This window comes from Phaenicophaeus curvirostris, chromosome 12, assembly GCF_032191515.1.
Source record: "Phaenicophaeus curvirostris isolate KB17595 chromosome 12, BPBGC_Pcur_1.0, whole genome shotgun sequence".
Lineage (NCBI taxonomy): Eukaryota > Metazoa > Chordata > Aves > Cuculiformes > Cuculidae > Phaenicophaeus > Phaenicophaeus curvirostris.
In genome coordinates this window covers 22,540,583-22,562,534 of record NC_091403.1, presented here as the reverse complement: position 1 = coordinate 22,562,534, position 21,952 = coordinate 22,540,583, and the positions used below count along the sequence as shown (strand labels likewise).

General features: G+C 64.2%; 2 protein-coding genes across 2 annotated transcripts in view; one reads left to right on the top strand and one right to left on the bottom strand.

The window, feature by feature from the left end:
* CKMT1A (creatine kinase, mitochondrial 1A) overlaps positions 1 to 21,952 on the top strand; it is a 115,027-nt gene that overhangs the window by 40,239 nt on the left and 52,836 nt on the right. The window lies entirely within an intron of this gene.
* Positions 850 to 14,909, bottom strand: FURIN (furin, paired basic amino acid cleaving enzyme). Its single transcript, XM_069867293.1, has 15 exons — positions 14,060 to 14,909; positions 9,767 to 9,865; positions 8,994 to 9,089; positions 8,346 to 8,474; positions 8,015 to 8,091; positions 7,643 to 7,731; positions 7,254 to 7,426; positions 6,061 to 6,273; positions 5,738 to 5,838; positions 5,461 to 5,564; positions 5,172 to 5,289; positions 4,047 to 4,226; positions 3,831 to 3,955; positions 2,725 to 2,841; positions 850 to 2,640 (listed from the first exon to the last, which is right to left on the bottom strand). Exons 1-15 carry the CDS (start codon positions 14,237 to 14,239, stop codon positions 2,072 to 2,074), a joined length of 2,370 nt encoding a protein of 789 aa, XP_069723394.1. The 5' UTR covers positions 14,240 to 14,909; the 3' UTR covers positions 850 to 2,071.

The window sequence follows — 21,952 nt, the reverse complement described above, 5'->3', positions numbered from 1 at the left end:
GGGGCTGCAGCTCCTGCCCACTGCAGCGGGAGCCAGCGCTGCAGCACCCAGCGGCCGCAACACCCCGCTGCCCCCAGCCTGCGAGCTGTCGGCTCGGGACCCCGCAGTGCTCGGCCAAGACAGAGATCTGACCCGAGCCCAACCTCGTGAGAAAGGGAAGAGCCGGCAGAAGCGGCTGCCTCGCCTGCACGCCATGGGGAACTCGCTCCTGACCACAGGAAGCCGCTGTGGGTGTAGGGGCAGCGAGGCCGAGGTGCTCAGCACAAAGGAGCTGCTTCTGCAAGAAAGTACGGCCCCAACAGACCCTTCTGGGAACCAGGACGCTGTGGGGTCTTAGTTGGGCTTGGCCGCGGCATGCATGATGCCCAGGTTGAGCCCTAGGGCTGCGTCACAGCCTCACGCTCCAGCTGCAGAGGGTGCTGGATGCAGGGCTGCGGAGCATCGGCTCAGCCGCTCCCCGGGCTGCAGTGCAGGACTCAGGCCAGGTGCTGGGGGAAAGGGGAGCAAACTCCCCCAGGCTTTTGCCTCCTTGCAGCCACTTTCCGCTCTCAGCTCTGCAGGTTCCACTAAGCAGTTGCTTCCTTTCGCTCTGGTCAGGGCTCGGTGCAGACCTGGGTGCTGAGTCCCCACCACATCCCCACGAAGCAGCCCAGGCAGGACAGCCCCTGGCTTTGGGCAGGGGTCTTTACCTCTCAGGGGGGGTTCTCTGTCCCGGCCAGGGGCTGTGGAGCCCCAGACTCCTGTGGCTGCACACCCCAGCGCGGCCCCCGGTGGCAGAGCAGATCAGGGCTCCCCGCACCCTCGCCGAGCGTCCCCGCGCTGCGGCAGACAGAGCACAGGCAGCGGGGCTGGTTTGCATAGTTCTGAACATTTAATAACTCAGTCTTTCTAGCGTTATATCCACATCCATTAAATTAAAAACAGGCTCAGGAGGCAGCTCCTGGCTGATTAAATTACAAGAAAAAATTACTGTGCACCAAAAAGTTATTATAGAAAAATAGTCCTGTGGCCCCCAGCCGGCGGCTCCGTCCGTGGCGGGGCAGGGCTGGCGCTGGCACGGGGCAGGTGGGAGCCCGCGCCGCGTTCCCGGTGTGCGGTGGTGGACGGTGAAGGGGTCGCGGCACCGGCCCCCACCCGAGGGGAAGGGGCAGCGAGGGCAGGCGGTGCCCGGAGGGGGCTCCGGCCGGGAGCAGAACAGATTGTCACCAAGTGGGGGCAAGGCACATCGGGGGGCAGGGGCGCACGGGGGCTGCGGGACGACGCCGGGCGCTGCCCAGCACAGGCAGGGGACAGGCAGGGGCCGGGGCAGCGCTGGCACTGGTGCTGCCCGACCGCCCCAGCCAGCAGCCTTCAGCCCTGCCCTGGCGCAAAACACGAGGGGCCCCGAGGGGTCCCTGCCCGCGCCAGGGGGCTGAGCCCTGGGCACAGGGGAAGGCGCTGCCCTGCCCCACGCTCTCCAGTTCCCGGGGGCTCCTGGCCGCGCTGCAGGCAGGCGCAGCCGCCGCGGGACAGCAGGCAGCCAGCGGGCGGGCAGCGGAGGCTGAGGCCATTATTGCTGTTGAGGGGCATGGGTGGAGGCGGACAGGCCCTCGGGACACGGCGGGCTGAGCCAGGGCGCAGCAGGGGGATTCTGTGCTGCAGGCTGGGCTCAGCCCTGGTGGGACAGAACGCGTCTAGGATCAGGACGGAGCCAGCCACCCCTGCCCAGCCCGAGTGACAACTGTCCAGGGACGCATGTGCTGCCCACCCTGAAGGGACTCGATTGACCACCGGTGGCCACCGGCCTGGGGCAGGGGACAGAGAGCGCTGGGGGCCTGCGGCCACCAAACACCACGGCGTGGGGCGCAGTATGGACGCAGGGCTGAGAGAGATGGTGCAAGAATGGAACGGTGCCAAGCTGGGGACGGTGCCCGGCAGCCCGAGCCAGGGCCAAAGGACGGTGCCGGCAGGTGGGGAGCCCCGGGCTGCTGCGGTGTGGAAGGGGGTCGGGGGCAGAGTCCGGGGCCCCTCGGCCTCACCTGCCCCGGCCCCGTGTTGCTGGGCAGGGAGGAGGGAGGGGCAGGAGGGCTCATCAAAGGGCACTTTGGTCTCTGATGAAGGCAGTCCTCTCGCTGTGGGCCTCGTAATCCTCACCGTCTGACTCAGAGGGGCCCTCCTCCTGCCAGATGTCGGAGGGGAGCCCCTTGTAGGAGATGATCCCGCTGTCCAGGGCATAGACCTTCACACCGCGCAGGCTGAAGCCTGATCGCACCTGCAGCACCAGGAAGACAGTGACGAAGATGACGACGATGAAGACACAGCTGAGGCTGGCGATGAGGACGGGCATGTTGGTTGGAGCTGGGGACTCAGCGACCGCCTCGCCATCAGCCAGGGCCGGGGACGCGCGGCTGCTCTGCGTCTGGTGGGAGCAGGAGAGGTCCAGGTTGCTGAAGTGGGAGTGCGCGGGGCACGTCAGGCACTGGTTGGGGCCGGGCCCCACGCATGTGGCGCAGGAGGGGTGGCAGGGCAGGCAGAGGTGGGGCACGACAGACTCCACGCTGTTCTCCATGCCGTCCTGTGAGGTCTGGATGCCAGGTGCAAAGCCGGGAGGGCAGCGCTTCAAGCAGCTCTTCTGGTGCAGGTAGTATCCCTCCTCGCACACTGTGGGAAAGGCTAGGTGAGTGCAGGTGCGGCGGCCACAGGCACCCAGCGCCCCTGGCACCTCCCCACCCATCCCCCACTCACCCACGCAGGCCTGGCTGGGGGTCAGGGTCTTGCAGCCGCTGCTCTCCAGCTGGTTGGAGAGGCTGGGGGAGTCGGTGGCCGTCCCATACAGCACGAGCGTGAACTTGGTCAGCGTGCCTGCAACGACATGGGGTGAGGACCACAAACGCACCCCTGGGACCACCCACGCTCAGGACGGGCACAGGGAGGGGGCTTACACTGGTTCAGGGGTGAGTGGGCCTGTGCCCACTGCCTGGCAGAGTCCCCAGTGTGCGACCACGTCCCTACGTGAGGTTGCCCATAGAATCATAGAATCACCAGGTTGGAAAAGACCCCCAGGATCATCGAGTCCAACCATTCCTATCAACCACTAAACCATGCCCCTCAGCACCTCGTCCACCCGTCCTTTATACACCTCCAGGGAAGGGGACTCAACCACCTCCCTTGGCAGCCTCTGCCAGTGCCCAATAACCTTTTCCATGAAAAATTTTTTCCTTATGTCCAGCCCGAACCTCCCCTGGCAGAGCTTGAGGCCATTCCCACTTGTCCTGTCACCTGTCACCTGGGAGAAGAGGCCAGCACCCTCCTCTCCGCAACCTCCTTTCAGGTAGTTGTAGAGAGCAATGAGGTCTCCCCTCAGCCTCCTCTTCTCCAGGCTAAACACCCCCAGCTCTCTCAGCCGTTCCTCATAAGGCCTGTTCTCCAGCCCCTTCATCAGCTTCGTTGCTCTTCTCTGGACACACTCCAGAGCCTCAACATCCTTCTTGCGGGGAGGGGCCCAGAACTGAACACAGGATTCGAGGAGCGGTCTCCTTGACCCCATCCTCATGTAGGATGGGGTGAGGGCCAAGGCCAGCTGGCACGGAGGGGCACCACCCCAAACAACGTAGACTGGAATTGCCAAAGGCACAGCCACGTGGCTGCCCGGACCCCCAGGGTCCCACAGCAGCACCATCCCCTCCTCACGTGCCCAGTTCTAGCCTCTCCCCAGCCAGGTCATTGCAAAGCATCCAAGGTGCCGCCAGCCTCCTCAGCTCATGGGCACTGGGAGGACACTGGGTACCCACACTGCTCTCATTCCTGCTTGCAGCGAGGCAGCAGCCAGGGCGAGGCTGGTGCAGCCCTACCGTAGTTGTTGGCATCACTGGTGTTCTCGATCTCCAGCACCCATTCCCCGGAGGGGTCCTCATCCCACGAGTGCGTTGTCATGAAGGCCCAGTCATTGAATCCGTCGGCTGAGAAGTCGTGGGGCCTGGGCGAGGGCGGGGGTGAGAAGTGAGTGCCAGCATCCCAGAAACCCGCTCGTGCCCGCCTGGGGCTGCCCCGGGCACCCCGGCACCTACCTGGCAGCCAGGAGGGTGGAGCGGGTGCCCATGGGGCTGACCAGGTGGATGGCCAAGTCCCCCCGCCGGTTGTAGGACAGCGTCAGCCTGGCCTGCACGTGCTCCAGCCGGCTGATGTAGTTGGCTTTCCCCAGGCAAGCATCCACTTTCCGCCGCACCTCCAGGCGCTTCCCGATGTCCCTGTCGAGGTCAGGCAAGAGTAAGCCCAGTTCCAGCTAAGGGGCACACAACAGAGAGCTCTGACCCCGCTGTGGAGCTTTGCTTCTATCCCAGGAATGGGTTGCTGTGTCTCAGGGCGGCTGGGGCAGGAGGCAATCCTGCAGTGGGTGCTGGTGCCACGTCTCCATCCCCAGAGGGGGTGGAGGCAGCAAATGGGCCTGCCCCTGGTCCTGGGCGCAGGGATTTGCTTTGCCTGGCACCACAGCCCCAGACACCACTCCGTACCAGGCCTGAAAGGGCCCTTTCTTCGCTCACCGCAGGGCTGGCTTCACCCTGCACGGCGCAGCCAGTGATGGGATGGGCACGGCCGTCCCCATCCTGCCGCCCGTGTGTGCCTGTACCCGGTACGGCTGCCCACAGTCCTGGCCCTGGCGCCAGCGCAAGATGCCGGTCACAAGGAGTGCCCGCTCTGGACGGCAGGGCTGGCTCCCAGGGGACCAGGGCAGGGCAGCGGGCAGAGGCAGGGCCTAGCCCTGGCTTCCTCCGTGCCCAGGGATGCTCCCCCTGAGATCCCCCGGGAGCACCTCGGCTGCACACGAGACTCAGCACATGCTGCGCTGCGGTGGCGCCAGCCAAGTGGGAGTAAAAGGAGCTTCTGTCCGACCCTGAAAAGCCCCTCTGTCCAGGGATGACTCGCGCTGGCTGCTCCCAAACCGCAGCGCCCAAGCCTGCCCGCAGCTCCACCACGAGCAGCCTGGCTCCAGCAGAGCAGGCAGGGCTCAGTGGCCGACACTTGGCGTGTGACGGCTGGAAGAACCTTTCCTAGCTCAACCCAAGCTCTTTCAGGAGGATGGTCTGGGGACTTGGGGGCATATCCCCGTGAGATCGTCCCCACCCTGCACTCAGAGGCACTCGGGCTCCCGGGTGGGGCCTGGGCAATGCCCTCCCAGGCTCACCAGCACTTACTTCGGCTCCGTGAGGACCTCGATGACACACTTCCTCTGGGGCCCCACCGTGGTCCAGTTCTTGGCCAGGCTCACCATAGCCCCAGCATCCAGCAGGCCGTAGCCGTAGGAGTGGCTGACTGTGGACAGAGATGGGGTCAGCGCTGCTCCCAGGGCCAGGGGTGCCCGTGGGGATGCGTGCCTGCCTGCACCACTCAGCTCAGCCCATTCAGGGCCTCCAGCCTCCTCCGCACCACAGGACTCCAGGGTGCTCTGCCCCAGCACCCCCAGGCAAGCGGTGTGCTCAGTACCTTTGCGGCCAACGCCATTGGTGACCCAGTCGTTGGCATTGAGGTGAGCCGGCTTTGATGTCTGCACCACCAGGTGCTGCATGTCCCGCCACGTCAGGTTCTTGCTGCAGGGAGACACAAGGCTCAGGCACTGGCACCCAGCTCCAGCCAGAGCCATAGGGCTCAGGCACTGGCATCCAGCTCCTCCTGGCCACGGGCAGGCCCATGCCCAGGTGCCACTGCCTCGCAGGGCCAGCAGGGCCGGCCCAGCCCAGCCCCACTCTGTGTCTGCCCTTACTTGGCTTCCAGGGCAAGGGCGATGATGCCAGCGGCCAGCGGTGCTGAGGCCGATGTCCCCGTGTGTGATTCGGTGCATTTCTGTCTGAGGTCAGTTGTCACCTGCAAGGAGGAGCACCGGGTTGGAGGTGCTGCGGGCACCAACTGTGGCAGGGGTTTGTGTCCCCATGAAGGGCACAGGAGGTGAGGCTGAGCCTCTGTTGCTGGGGCGGCTCCCTGGAGCCAGCCCTGCTTCCAGCACCGTTCCCAGCGTGATGCCCACAGCGGCCAGCAGCTCACGGCACATCCCCCCCCTGCCTGCAGGCACCGACAGCCCCAACTCACGATCTGCTTCTCGTTCTGGTTGCCGCTGCTGTAGGTGGTGGCAAGGGTGGAGGAGCAGGCCTCGCTGTACCAGGGCACGTTGCCATACTGCGTGGTGCTGCTGATGGACAGCGTGTAAATGCTGTTGGTGTAACCATCACAGTTGCAGCTGTCGTGGTCGCGGCCCCCGTTCCCGGATGCCCAGACGAAGATGGAGCCCAGCCCGCCTCGGCCCTAGCAACAGAGGCAGGGTGAGGGCCAGCGCCGGTGGCACCCATGCTGCCACAGGGCAGGAAGCCCCAGGCTGGAGCCAGGGACAGGCAGAAGGTGCCAGCCCCAGGGCTCTTGCAGCCTGAGAGGGAAAGACTGAGCAGGTGCAGTGCGGACTTGGCGGGGAGGCTGGCACCAGTCAAAGCCTGCTGGCACTGCCATCCCTCACCGTTGCAATCCCTGCAGAGGCTGCCAGGGCACCTCAGCAGAGGCCATGGCACACTGGGCAGCACGAGGGACCTGCCAAAGTGGGAGCTTCAAAGAAATGCTGTCTTTTTCTGCTCTGAAATTACCCAAGCTGAGTGCCTGCATGGGATTTAGAAGCTGCCTGGCAGCACTGCGGGAGCTCAGCACAGCAGTCCTGAACAGCAGCTTGGCCCCCAAAAGCCACAGCTCCACTCACAGCAGGCGGGACAGAGCCAGTGTGGCACAGAGGGGTGAGCTTGCCAGCTCACCTTCTCTCTGCGCAGGGAATCCCAGGCAGAACGTGGCGCAGAATTGAACCACGCAGGCTGCACCGAGGCCAGGCCAAGGCACAGGGCGCACTGACAGCACGCGGGGACAGCAAGGGGAGGGCAGGCGGGAAAAGCGAGGGTGAGCAGCTGGCACAGAACCAGGCAGGAACCAGCACAGGGCTTCAGAGAGCAGGCAGAGACCATCCCGCTGTCCCGGTGTCCAGCTGTGCAGGAGCTCTCATAACAGGGAGGACAGGGCTGCTCAGCAAGGCAAGATAAGAAGCCTGTTCGGGAGGAACCCTGACTCAGAGCCTCCGTGCAGGAAGAAGAAGAACAGGAAAAACCAACGAAGCCTGATCCTGGAGATGAGCTGGAAGACAGCTCATTGCGGGAGGGCCGGGACAACGAACAGGGCAGGCAGCGCAAGGAAAACCTGGGAGAAGGGGAAGAAGCCCAGCGGGCGCTCTGCCGGCAAACTCTCCTGCTCACCTGGCTGACCCCTCGGAAGAAAGCCTCCTCCGCCAGCCGGGCCGGGCCATCCACAGTCTTGCCGTCATCCTCGGGGCCCCAGCTGGCACTGTAGATGTGGATGTGGTTGGGATTGAGGCCCAGGGAATGGGCCTCCACAGCATCAGTCACCTCCCCATCCAGCATGCGCACGCCTAGGGCCAGAGAGCAGACGTCATGGGTGACCGGACAGGGCAGGGCAGCTGCATGCTGCAGGGCAGCGGTGCTGCTGGCGAGAGCTCTCCTGCCAATGCTGCTGCCCTGTGCCACAGGCTGTCACAGGGCTGCTGTGGCCAGCGGTGCTGAGACCTTGGCACAGCCTGCTCCTTTGGCCACGAGGCACCCACAGCGCAGGGCAGGGTGACACCCACCTCCAATCCTGGCGTTGTAAGCCACACCGACACCACAGATACCGTTGTTTGCCACAGCAGCAACTTCCCCAGCGCAGCGCGTGCCGTGTCTGCAGTTGAAACAGGACCAATCGTGTTCAAATGAGGCACAAGGAGCACAGGGCTGGGCATCGGCCACAGCTGGTAGGGCCAATGCCCATGCTGCCTCCTATCCCTCCAAAACAGGTGACTGACAATGGCCCCGCAGGGCTTCTCCAGCTGCCCCCCAACTCTGAAGCACGCGGGACTGAACAACAGGCACTGATGCTGGGCAGCCCCTAAGGATGCTGCTCATGTCAGAAAGGGAAGCAGAAGTTTATCCTGGAGTCCCTGCCAGTCTTGCCTCGGCCTTACCTGTTGTCGTTCATCTGCGTGTAGCGGGGCTGTGGGTCTGGATCCTGGTCATTGACATCAAAGCTCGCCCCTGGATCCTGGAAAACAGATCTGACAGTTAGAACCTGGCTAACTTGGCTGCCAAGCCCCACCACCCTGGCCATGCCTGTGCTCTGTGTCCCTCAGGCTGGGCTGAGCAGGGGGAGCAGGCTACGGTCCCAGCTCCACCGCCTTCCTCCGCGTCCCCCAACAGGAGCCCTGCGGCACACAGCTCCAGGGCTGCACTGAGTGGACGCATTTGCCCAAACAGGCTCCTGTGGCACCACGCCCTGCGGCATCGCCCTACACTTACATAGTTGCCCTCCAGGTCAGGGTGGTTCTTCTCAATGCCATCATCCAGGATGGAAACTACGATGCCCTTGCCCGTGTAGCCCTGCTCCCAGGCCTGACGCACGTTCAGGTCCCGCTGGTTCGTGTTGTACTGCCGAGAGAAGCCCTGGCAATAGGAGCTGTGCCAGGGATGTGCCCGGGCCCCTCCCCAGCCCGGCTCTAAGGATGCGCAACAGCAGCCTTCACCCCACTGTGCTGCAGCGTGGGGTGAGGACACGCCGGGGACCTGGGCACAGAAAGCCACGCGGGGAGAGACTCTGAAGGACACTGAGCCCCCCAGGTTGTGCTTCAGCCCCATAAGCACGGCTCCCTTCACCGAGTCAGGCTTGTGTCTGAGCCTGGCGACTCAGACCAGCACGGGCACAGACTCTGCTCCTGGGCCAGGCAAAGGGCTGCTCCGCGCTAGCCCAGCCCTGGGCTTTCCCCAGCACTGCCAGCGTCCTGGCAGGGAGCTGCAGCTCCACGAGCACAGCCTCTATCCAGACATTGCACCACGTGGCTGCCTCAGGCCTTCCTCCTCCCCACTAGCCTGACAGCCATCCCTTGGGTGGCACATCCTCATCCCCTTGCTGTCACGACCACATGGCTCCCCTCCTCACACAGCACTCACCAGGTACCACTGCTGCGGGAACTTGGGGTCCGTGGGCTCCATGAAAATGTCTCGCTTGGTCCTGCGCTTTGCAACCTGCTGCTCCAGCCACTGCACCTGGGGACAGAGATGGTGTGGTGCTCCCCTGCTGCCCCTACCTGTGCCAGCAGCTCTGAGGACCCCTGGGTTCCCTGCCAGCAGCCTGCCTGGAAGGGTTCTCCCTGGGGAGCTCACAGAGCACCTGACCCTGCTAGAGCCAGCATAGCACCCGGACCGCCCCTGCTGGCCCACCCTGCCCAGCCGCACCGGGGCAGCAGCGCCGGGCACCCCGTGCAAGGCTGTGCTGCTCCAGCCAAGCAGGGAGATCAGAGCTCTGAGAGCCTGCCCATCAACGTGACCCACCGCACGCCCAGCTGCGCTGCCAGCGTGCCAGGCCCCTGGGCCAGAGGCAGAGGACAGAGATCACAGCAGCCCTGCCACACGGCCACGCTGGGATTTGGCACTGCCGGCATGCCATGTCCTGTGTAGAAGGAATAGAGAGCCCTCCAGGGAGAAGAGGCTGCCTTGGGATCACAGCAACCCCGAGGACAGTGACACTGGCTGCGTAGACCTCCTGCCCTTGCTGGCCACGTGCTGGGTCCTACCCGGCTCAGCCACGTGTCTCCACGCCAGGGGATGGTCCAAGGCAGCTCAGCTGCATCCTGTGCCAGTGCTGGCTCACATGCCAGTGCAAAGTGCCCAGGGCCAGAGCCAGGCCCCCGCAGACGGCAGGCAGGGCTCCCCACCACACGTACCTGCGGTTCCCGGGCCAAACGGCTGTGCCAGGGCTGGTGGGGCGAGAGGGAACGCTTCACCACACCACTGTGCCGAAAGTGGTAATAGTCACCGAAGATCTGCAAAAGAGAAAGGAGCAGGATGGAGAGGAAGCCCAGTCTCCCCAATTCCCTGTTCTCCCACCTGCAATCCCAAGTTCCAGGGCTGCCCCGCATAGGCTGGGACCCCACTCTACAGCAGCTGCTGCGGCTCATGTCCAGAGATGCAGAGCAGAACCTGCTGAGAGAGGCCAAGGCAGCTGGGATATCCTGGGACTCAGGGATGGCCAGGACTCCAGCACAGGGAGCTGCTGGGCCGGGAGGCCGTGCAGCCACCCACAGTGTTATTTTTAAACCCTAAACCCTCTCCAGTGCTGTCACTTCCTTATCCCCTCCTGCACATCCCAGACACTGGCCAGCAACACAAGGGAGAGGACACCAGGACATCTCAGCCTCCGCTGCCCCAGGCTACCACAAAACAGTTTGTTTGTGGTTAATGAATCCCCAACCCTTGTGAGGGCTCTGCAGAGGTGCCACTACCCGCCTCCAGCCACACAGCCAGCTGGAGAAGAGCTGGGAAGGAAACGGGCACCTGGCTGACTGGCACCCTCAGCTCTCGGGGAGCAAATCGGGGCTGTGCTCTCCAAGTCCCACACTTCACTCCAAAGCCCCACTGTGCTCCACAAGGCAATGGAGGTGCACCTCAGCACGTGAAGCTGAGCCCACACCACCTCTGCTCGGGGGGAATTGTGTGCTGGCACACCAAGCCCCCACTTGCTGAAGGGGAATTGCTCCTTCCACAGCACAGTATCCCCTGCACCAGCTGCTCTCCCTGGGCCGGAAAGGGAACAGAGGGACGCATGGCAGCCCAGGACTTGCAGGAGCCAAATACCAGGGTCAGGACTTGTGGCCACAGCTCCATCACAAGGGAGTCTGGTGCTCACAGTATGTCAGCACACGTCCCCAGGGAAGGGGCAGGCAAGGCCCCAGCCTGACAGCTCAGGACCCAGCTCCCCTCTGCGGGTGTCCCTGGACCTTGGCAGGAGCAGCTCATAGGAGGGGACAAGGCAGTGTGCAAATCACCCCCCCACCGCACCGGCTGGAGTTATCCAGGGAAGCCACAGACCACGCCGGCTCTTCAGTGGGTGCTCATGATGTGGGGCTGCACTCCCGGTGCCGCTGGCAGCCGGGCACTGCTCCTGCCCTGGGATGGTGGAGGGAAGGCCAGGTCGTGGCCTGCAGCTCTGCACGCATTCCCTGTGGGCACAGCCGGCTGCAGAGCTGCAGCCCTGCCTGTTCTGGCACTATCGCAGCTCCAGCCCCGGGCCTGTTCCGCGCAGCACATCGCATCCCCCCAGCACAGCCTGGGACATCCAGCAGCTCAGAGAATCTCGGGAGGTGCTGAGGTGAAAATCCTCTGCACTGGGCTGGCAGAGGGGAAAGCAAGCTGCAGGCTCGCTGCCCTCCCCCAGCATCCCCTCACCCCCTCCGAGGGTAAGGACAGAGCCCCAATTGTTCCTGCATGCAGATCGCAGCTCTGCCTGGTCATCCGACTGGATTAGGCCTGCCCAGACACTGCGGTGGCAGCCAGGAGCCGACCAGCCCACATGTTTCCACCCTAATCCCCACAGTCCCTGTCCTCAGCAAGGGCAGAGCTGGCCCCAGCCTGGGGCATCCCCGGGGTGGGCAGCGCTGATCCACGAAGAGGGGTGAGCTGGCACTCCTCACGCCCTGACCTCCCGCCACAGCTGCCCTGGCCGGCTCTGGGGCTCCCACCTGCATCCCAGCAGCAGGACGACGTGCCGTATGGCAGCAGGGACCCTCAGCCCAGCAGCACTGGGGGTCAGCGCAGTCCTCCCGGCTGGAGCCGCTTGACCCCCGGTCCCGCCAGCTCATGTCAAGGTTAGCACCAGCGGCCAGGCCCTTCCCAGTGCTCCCCAGCCCCACCATGCAAACTACCCCTCTCCTCTGACTCCTATCCCCCTGAAACAGTTCTTTGGGTCCCCTTAAGGCCACCGGCACCAGACACGGTCCTGGGACACCACTGCCCTGGGGAGCGCCCCGGCACCCCAGCTCCACAGGCAGCGGCGCAGCAGGGAGTACGCCAGGACAGCGGACTCCGGGGACAGTGTCCAGAGCCCGCATCAAGGCCAGGATCCTCTCAGATAAAGACCCTGGGGGCCTCTCGCTGGGGCACTGCCAGAAGCACCCGGCCCCGCTTCCAGGCTGGCTGCCACATCCTGTCCCAGCAGCACATCCCCCCGGGAACAGCAGCGCAGAAGCCTCCTGGCAGGGAAAACCCAGCTGTTCCACCAGAGCCCCTCTGCAGGAGCCCACAGCAGTCAAGCCTTGCCTCATGGCACAGGCACCAGGATGGGCTCTGGAATGGAAGAAAACGTGCCCAGACCAGCAGCTCCTGCCGCAGCCTGTTGGGCTCTGCCTGCAGGTGCACAGTGGGCTGGGAGAGCCGGACGTGCCAGCCTCTGGCCGAAGGAAAAACAGCGTGCGGAGAAGCTGAGCGCAGCTGGGCAGAGCTGGTGCAGAACCTAACAGGACAAACCCCTAACAGGCCTGGCTCCTCGCCACGGAACGGGCCCCACACGGCTCTGTGCTGCAGCTTGGTGTCTGACAGGCACCCCGGGCTGGTGGAGACACAGCCACACAGCTCAGTGCCCATCAGCCCTAGAAAATGCTGCCAGGAGCAGGCTGAGGGCACTTCAGCTCCTTCCCTGCTCCCTGTGGAGACCTGGCCCACTGGGACGTGCCCTGGGCTGCTCTCGTGGTCCCCTCTGCACAGCAGCGGCCATGGCCCAATGCGTCTTTTGCTATGACATCGGCTCTAAGACACTTCCACGCAGACAGTGCCTGTGTAAACCTACCCACTGCCCCTGAAGCACAGACTCCTCGGGTGGGGCCTGGCCCTGGCCCTCAGAGTTCCCTCCTCTAGCACACGCCCCGGAGGACGCAGTGCTCTGTGACCCCAGAGCCCCACAGATGCTCTGCCCTGTGCTGGGCTCCTTTCGGGTGGTGGGCAAGGCACACACCAGCCCCAGCAACAGCCACATTCCCTGCCCGCCACGGCTTGCAGCAGCTGCTCACAGCGAGGTCCTGACACCGCAGCCATGAGTTGTGCAATTTCCTCTGGGATTCCAGCCCTCACTTCCTTCCCAGGCAGCCAGCGCAGCCCAGTAGCCCCGCTCTCGGAGCAACAGAACTCCGGGCAGCCCAGCGGGGGCTGGCAGGGCCACGCGGATTCCACTCCGCCAGCAACAGTCCCCCTGCGCCAGCCCTACTGCACCCGCTCCCGTGAGATCCTTTTGTCCCTGCCCATGGCACGGGGTGAGGAAAGCTCAGGGCAGCTGGCACCCTGCTAGAACAGGGGCATCAAGAAGCACTGGCTTGTGGGAAGCAGCCTGCCGAGAGAGACGTGTTCTGCCCGCAGCACCGTGCTGCCAGAAGGAGCCCGGCCATGGGTTCACCCAGACCCATGGCTCGCAGCCAAAGCCTGGCTTTGACACCGGCATCTCTGGAGCCAGATCTGAGACCACCCCTGGTACCAGCAAGCACACAGCCCGTGGCCAGACGGGGAAAGAGGAGGCAGCTTGCCTGTGGCCTGGAGCACAGGGGAGCTGGCCCTCCACGGCCGCAGACAGCACAAGGGGCCCTGGTTCCTCTGCTGTCACCGCATTCTTCTCACCGCAGGGCCAGGGGGTGATGGAGGCAGTGGCCCAGCACAGCCACATGCACTGCGCTGTCCCACCAGGGGCCAAATGCAGCGGCGACCTGTGGACAGACCTTAGGGAAAGGACATGCAGCTTAGGGCCAGGGACACGCAGCTGCCAGGCCACCTTCTTGAGGACACCTGGGAGGTGCTGCTGACACCCTGGCTGAGCAGAGGCCGTGCTGCTTTGAGGCAGCTTGTTGCAGGGAGCACCACTGGGAATCAGGAACCCTGCCCCACTTCACCAGCACAGAGGAGCCCCAGTTTTCTCATGCTGGGATTGGGTTTTCCTTCTTCCCACTCCAGCAGGCAGAGCGTGCCATGCCATGCTGTGCCGTTCCACCAGTCCTTCCCACTGCAGGGGGAGGCCCCAGCTCGATCCAGCTAATTCCCTCTCCTCAGTCAACACAGCAGACGCTGCAGTAATGGGGCGCAAACACAGTGGCCCCACTGCCAGGAAAAGCAGCCCCCAAGCTGGCTCTGGGGCTGAGCCCAGCGCCTCCCCAGACCGGGGCAGCGCCACTTGCACAAGCAGAGAGAAGAAGGGGACTTACCGGGCCCAGGTTGAGGAATCCATGCTTCCTGGCCAGCCTGTCAGCCTCTTGGGGCCCCGCAGGGACGAGCACGGCCCAGGTGTTGGTGTAAATACGCTGGGCCAGCACCTCCTGGGCCAGGAGCATGGGGGCAACCGCCAGAGTCCAGAGCAGGAGCAGCGAGCAGGGCCTCAGATCCATCAGAGTATCGGGGTTCCTCTGGCTGGGGAGCAGGAGGGTCCCAGCAGTGGCAGGTCCAGTGGCCTCCCTGTGTCAGCACCCCGAGGTGCGCTGGCCCCTCTGCCCCGCTGGCACCCACGCAGCCCGAGAGAGCATGGGGACGATCCCGTGATAGCTGGACCAGAGGCGGCAGCAGGAACAGCCCGTTCAGGACAGCAGCACAATCTGGAGAAAGAGGGAAGAGCGGTCAGACCCCGAGGCACCTCTCCTCAAACCTGGGGATCGTTCCGCTGGACCAAGCTGTGGCTCCGGCACCGGGCACTCGGCACAGTGCCTGCTGCTCAGACAGTCACCCAGGAGTGGGGCCCAAGGAGCCGCGGTGGCCGCTGGCTCCACAGGGCGTGCCGGCACGCCTGCCCGGCACCAAGCCGCTGTTTACCTTTCCGATTGCCCAATGTGTACTTATGCTCCGTGCTTACAAACACGGTAGGCGAACCGGGAAGGGAGAAGGGCACGGAAGGAGGGAAGAGGCCAGGCAAGGGAAGCCATGCTTCCCACCGCCACAGTCTGCAGCGGACAGGACCCCTTCTTCCACCAGAATGGGCCTATCCGGGCACAGAGCTGGGAGCAACCAGACTGGGAAACCTGCCTCTCACAGCCCAAGGGGAGACCAGAGATGCCCCCAGGTGTGGTGCAAGGAACCCCAGCTGATGAGGGATCGGCTGGAGGGAAGGCAGGGAGAGCCCCTGCAGGGTGAGTGGGTCCAGCACCTTCGCAGCCAGTGCCAGGAGCAGGCAGTGCCCGGTGGCAGTGCCAAGTGCCGTGTGCCCAGCAGCACCAGCAGCTCCGCTCTGCCCGTCCTCTGGAGCACAACACGGTGACACCAGTGTGACTCATCTTCACAACCAAAAGGAAACGGGCACAGGCACCAGGAAAAGGGCACACCGTCACCTCCCGCCCGCGCCCAGGGACCTGCACGCAGTGACCCCAGGGACAGCTCGCAAGCTCAAGAAACTGAGAAGACAAGTGGAGAGCAGTGCAGAGAGTGACCCATGCAGTGCAAAGGTGCCAGAGTGAGCCCCACGCAGGGAGCTCCACAGGGACCCTGAAACATCTGTTTGTGTTTCAGAGACAGCGGGAAAGGCGAGAGGCAGCAATGCCCAGTGGAGCCACATCCCCATCTGCCAAGCAGCGGCCACAGCACACAGGGAGCCTGCAGAGCTGCCAGGAGAGGAGAGCAGCTCCTGGCAGCTGCCAGAGCCCTGGCCGCAGGCTGCAGCGCAGACAGTACCGCGATTCAGGCCCGCTGCAGCTCCAGCTCAGCCACCAAGCCATGCCAGCGGTGGGCCCAGCCGCCCGGCAAAGGCACCCGCAGCACCAGCACCCGCTGGAGACCCGACTGCAGCCCTGGCTCCCAGATCCTGCCAGGGCCCATATCACTGTTTCCAGTGGGAAAGCCTGCCAGAGCCTCCAGGGAAGGGAAAAAGCCACCATATGAGTGGAGAGAGCAGCAAGCACAGTGAAGAGAGACAAAGATACAGCAACCTCCAGCACTCCGGCTCCTCTGCAGCTCCGCAAGACAAGCAGCCCCACATTCTGGGCCCCAGAGCCAGAGGCCACCCCACAGCTCCCCAAACTGGGAAAATCTGTGTTCCCGGATCCAGAGGCCGCCCCACAGCTCCCCAGAATGGGCAGATCTCTCTTCCTAGAGCCAGGGGCTGTCCCACAGCTCCCCAAACCGGGCAGATCTGTGTTCCTGGATCCAGAATACACCCCACAGCTCCCCAAACTGGGCATATCTCTATTCCTAGAGCCAGAGGCCGCCCCACAGCTCCCCAAACTGGGAAAATCTGTGTTCCCAGAGCCAGAGGCCGCCCCACAGCTCCCCAGACCGGGCAGATCGGTGTTCCTGGATCCAGAGGCCGCCCCGCAGCTCCCCATCCCGGACAGCCCCTCGGGCCCGGCCCGGTCTCCTCTCCACGTGTGGCGGCCCCGGGGTCCCGATCGCACATCCCCGCACGGCCCCGGTTTCCGCCCCGCTCCCCCGGCGCCCCCGTTACCGCTCCCCCCCCGGTGCCCCCGTTACCGCTCCCCCGGCGCCCCCGTTACCGCTCCCCCCCGGTGCCCCCGTTACCGCTCTCCCGGTGCCGCCGCGTCCCGCCGGGTCCCGCAGCGCCCGGGGCGGCCGGGGCGCGGCGGGGCCGGTGCTCGCCCCGCGCCGCTGTCAGCGCCGCCCCCGCCGCCGCCACGGCCCCGCTCGGCCCCGCTCGGCCCGGCCCCGCTCCCCGGCGCCGCCGGATGCCGTCACCGCGCCGCCCCCGCCGGGACCCGCAGCGCCGCGGCCGCCCCCGCCCGCACCGGGAGGCGCGGGGCCGCCGGGGCCGACCGGGACCGCCGGGACTCCTTGTGCGCACCGGGACTGACCGTGATCACCGGGACTGACCGTGATCTCCGGGGCTGACCGTGATCACCGGGACTGACCGTGATCTCCGGGGCTGACCGTGATCACCGGGACTGACCATGATCACCGGGGCTGCCCATGATCACAGGAGCTGACCGTGGCCATCTGGGACCAACCGTACCCACCAGGGGCTGCCCGTGATCACCAGGACCAGCCTGTGCCCACCAGGGACTGACCTTGCCCGTCCAGAACCAACCGTGCCCACTGGGACTCTTTGTGCCCACCGGGGCTGACCGTCCACACCGGGACCAACCGTGCCCAGCGGGAGCTGGACATGCCCACTAGGACTGGCCGCACCAACCAGGACTGACCGTGCCCACCAGGCCTGCCTGTGCCCACTGGGCACGACCATGCCCACCAGGACTCACCATGTGCATTGGGGGCTGACCGTGTCCACCAGGGTTTCACCATGTCCACCAGGGTTTGACCGTGTCCACCAGGGTCTGACTGCGCCCACCAGCCCTGACCGTACCCGCTGGGGGCTGCCCGTGCCCACCCGCAGACGGACAGTGACCAGCAGCACTGACCCTACCAGCCCGAGTGGGGGACCTGGGTCTGCTCTGCAAGAACCCAGATCCCCCGGGCCCCGACCAGGGGTGTGCGGGCACCCGCAGACGCCTCACCTGGTGCCACGCTGCCACGGTGCTGGTGGGACACAAACCTCCCACAGCGGCCATGCCAGCGCAGCAGCCACCAGAGCAGGCGTCCTTTGACCAGGCCGCCAGGAGTGGATCTCTGGAAAGCAGCGACGCGTGGAAAACCCACCAGCCCAGCTTCAGGGGAGAGGCTTCCACAAGGAGAAAAGATGGGAAGGGAATCGTGGCTTATCCCAGCTTCGGGCGCTCGTGAAAACCAAGGCACTCGTGTCTCTCATGTGCATGGGATCAGAGCGTGTCCGGAGCGATGGCAAAGCCGGGGCAAGAGCAAAGAGGAGAAGTGGCAGAAGCCAAACTGACCTGAATCCTCCGCACCCCTGGGGGTGCTCCGGCAGCCCCGGGTGCCCTGGCTCCACGCGGAGGAAAGGAAGTCACTGAGATATTATGATTGAGATTGCAAAGCATTAGCGATCGCACAGGAAGCAGTCACCTTGGTAACAGAGATGCCGGGAACAGCCCAGAAGATCCGGCACAAGGCAGGGCTCCCTCAAACTGGGTCAGTTCTACAGCCTCGCCCTGGGCAGCAACCTCGGCGCTGAGCCCCGAAACGCTTGGGGGCCACGTACCTAAGGGCCTCCTTCCAGGACCACGGTCCCACCAGGCAGCCCCAGCACCCCACAGATGCACGGCACTCACCCCACAGCCTGCTCAGGACCCGTCCCTGGCTGTTGGAGCTGGGTCACCCAACAGCCCCTGGATGTGCAGCTGAGCTGGGAGTGCCCTGCAGGGATATATAGGGGATACGTGGGCTGTGGGCAGGTCCTGAGCTTGTCCAGGTGCCCCACTCTGGTGCTGCGGCCGTGCCCAGGCAGGTGACGCACTATCACATCGGAGAGAGGGGCTGACAAAGGGCCCTTGTCACTGTAGTTATCTTGGAGCCACAGGCGGGAAGCTCCTTGCTCTTACATAAACTGCTGGCTTTGGACTCACTGGCTGACCCCATGCCCCTGCCAAAGACAACGCCTGTGGCCAAGAAGCACCTGGCTGTGGGACAAAGCCACGTATATGGATGATATTGGTGCTCCCAGCTCCACCTGGGCTGGGGACCAGCTGCAAACAGAGCAGAGAGTGGAGCCTGGGCTGAATGTGAGCAGCCAGGAGTGAAGCAGCTGCCAGAGCCACCAGCACCACCAGCCATTCCTGGACATTTCCCCTGCCCTGGGGACCATTGCCTGGAGGCTTCGGCACACACCAGGAGACGGCTGGGAGCAGGCTGCTCCATACAACCTGACCCCTGGCAGCTGCTCCCCTCCAGGGCCTGTGCTGCCAGGCCGTGGCCACAGCGTCCCTGCAGCCCACGCTGCAGGCACAGGGGCCAAACTGCCCTCTGGGAGCCCCCCGTGACCCTCTGCCCCACGCACAGGCAGACATCAGTAAATGTACTTTCATGGAAAAATCAGGTCAGTTTTTTGGCTTTGGGGTTGCCACTATTGTGCAAGAGCCAGCAGCGACACAAGTGCCCATCTGCCCGAGCTTTCTGGGAGGCAGAGCAGCCACAGGGCTGATCCCATGTCCCCCGGCACCCCAGCCCTGGGGAGAGCGCAGGGACACAGTGGGACCACGGCAGCGCCACTCCCCAGCAACAGCCCTGTGGGGAACCACGAAGATGGGCAAGGACCCTCACGGACAGCAGCAGCGATGGCAGGGAGAGAGTGTCCAGCAGGACCAACTCACTGTTTACCCGTCACTCAGCCACCCACGTTGCACCCGTGCCAGCCTGCTGTCCCCCTGCTCTGCTGCAGACATGGTTCCCAGCCCCACTCCCAGGCCCTCTCCTGAAGCTCAGGCTGTATTCCCCATTCCCTGGGCTCCCTCCTGCCCCATCTCTCCCCCTCACCACGGGATGGATGCCACCAGCAGGCTCCTGGGAAGACCCCACTGCCGGGACTGACGTGGTCCAGCGGGAGCTACACTCACGGGGTCCCGCGCCTCCAGGCTCTATTCATAGTCTGCTTCCCAGTCATAACATCTCCCCATGCCCCCGTGCCAGAACACCCTGCTCTTGCCCTGCAGTGCGGCCGCAGACACAACAGCCGCAGCTCCAGGCATTCTGGTGGCTTTATCTCTTCGACGTTGTCAACAGCAGCCCTAGAGCTGCCAGGGCTCTGCCTGTCCTGCAGCACATCACTCCCACCCCTGCCCAGGCAACTCTGAGCACCTTGTGGGGGCTGTGGCACTCGGGGACTCACAGAATCACAGAGTCAGTAAGTTGTAAAAGACCTCCAGGATCATTGAGTCCAACCATTCCTATCAATCAGTAAACTATGCCCCTCAGCACCTCATCCACCCGTCCAGGGAAGGTGACTCAACCACCTCCCTGGGCAGCCTCTCCCAGTGCCCAATGACCCTTTCTGTGAAAAATACTTTCCTGATGTTCAGCCTAAACCTCCCCTGGTGGAGCTTGAGGCCATTCCCACTTGTCCTGTCCCCTGGGAGAAGAGCCCAGCTCCCTCCTCTCCACAACCTCCTTTCAGGGAGTTGAAGAGAGCAATGAGGTCTCCCCTCAGCCTCCTCTTCTCCAGGCTAAACACCCCCAGCTCTCTCAGCTGTTCCTCATAAGGCCTGTTCTCCAGCCCCCTCACCAGCTTCATTGCTCTTCTCTGGACTCGCTCCAGAGCCTCAACATCCTTCTTGTGGTGAGGGGCCCAGAACTGAACACAGGATTTGAGGAGCGGTCTCACCAGTGCCGAGTACAGAGGGAGAAGAACCTCCCTGGCCCTGCTGGTCACGCCGTTTCTGATCCAAGCCAAGATGCCATTGGCCTTCTTGGCCACCTGGGCCACTGCTGGCTCATGTTCAGTCGCTGTCAACCAACACCCCCAGGTCCCTCTCCTCCAGGCAGATTTCTAGACAGACTTCTCCTAGTCTGTAGCACTGCATAGGGCTGTTGTGCCCCAAGTGCAGGACCCGGCATTTGGCCTTGTTAAACCTCATCCCGTTGGTCTCAGCCCAGTGGTCCAGCCTGTTCAGATCCCTTTGGAGCCTCCCGACCCTCCAGCAGATCCACACTTCTGCCCAACTTAGTATCATCCACAAACTTAATAAGGGTGCCCTCAATGCCTTCATCCAGGATCATCAAGTCTGACACGTGTGCAGGCAGCACTGAGCACAGGGCCTACCCGTGGCCCTTCAGCATGACCCCGTTTGCCCATGGCTGTTGGTGGGCTGGGAGGGGGACACAAATCTAGCCTGGAGCTGGGCAGGCACAGGATTTCACTAGCAAGCTGGCACAGCACTGAGGGGCAGGCTGGCCTGAGCCTGGCACAGCCGTTCTCCGAGCACGCTCCTGCCCATGGTTCTCAGCCTCACATGGCCTTGCAACCCCTAGGAACAGGGGACTCAGCCCTTGGCAGCCACCGACTGCCTCCCAGGGGATCCAGGGAGGGCAGGCAAGGAGCTGTGGCGACCCTGCATACCCTGCGCCAGCTCAGGCCATGCTCGGGCTTGGTTCCTTCAGTGCCTCCGGAGGAGACGTGGGCAGGGATGATGTTGCAGGGCACTGCCTGCTCCTCGCCACAGCCCCCAGCACCTGCAGAGCCCAGCCAGGCAGCGCCTGTGCTTCTATGTTTGCTGAAATCTTTATTTTTGCTTCGCCTGCTCGGGACACTATGGGCTTTCTGTGCAGCTCCCGAGCTCCTCTCTGCCTGGCGTGTCCCATTGTTCGATGAGTCCTGCGGGGAAGGCCACTCCTTGCAGCGGTGGCAGGGGACTTGCAGAGTGGGAATGCACCGTGAATGCCCAGGGACTAAATGTGAAGCAGGAGCCCCAGTTGTGTTCAGGGTACAAAGACCAGAAGCCCACAGATGAGCTCACCTGTATTCCCGGGCAGGGCTGGGAGAGCCATCAGCTCCCGCGGAATCACAAAGCTGCCAGTGCCTCGGTTCCAGGGCAAACCAGGAGCCAGCGGGCACACAGATTGTCCCAGTCCTGGAGCAAGGGGAGATTCTCGCAGGGGAGCGCCTGCCTCCATGCCAGCCCCAGGACTCCGCAGGGACCCTGCACCCCATGGGGTTGAGTGAAAACCCCTGTGCCTGCACTCCCCGGGCTGACGGAACACTGCCCAGCCTGGATCCAGGACTTGGAGAGGAAAAGAATTCCCCTTTGGCTCATGTTCCAGCACTGTCCACCCAGCTGGAAAAGCACGCCTGCCTCTGTGTGTCCTGGGTGCCACCTCCAGAGCTGGTCTTGCACGCCATGGTGAGACCATGGACTCTGGCAAGGGCCAGGCAGGCACCTGACAGCACCAGGTCACAGCCCAGCTCCCCGAATCCCCCTGCTGCGGGGTGCCAGGCAGGCACACTTCTCGGAAAACAACCGCCTTCCGTCCTGCCGGGTGGGCGGCACAGGATGGCAGAGGCGGCTGCGGTGGCTGGGACGCAGCTTCAGGAGAAGCCGGATATTCCGCGGCTGGATGCCAGAGCTGGGGCCACGCAGGCGACCCAACTCCTCCCTGAGCTCCCCCGTGAAACCGCGCTCCCTCGGAGGCTGTGACGTGGGCCTGTGCTGTCAGTGACAGAAAAGCCCCTGCCGCCTGACGCAGAGCAGCACAGCTCTTCCTGACACAGCTGCCACCGCCATCCCCTCGCGGGGCCCACGGAAAGTGGGGGGTTCCCCAGA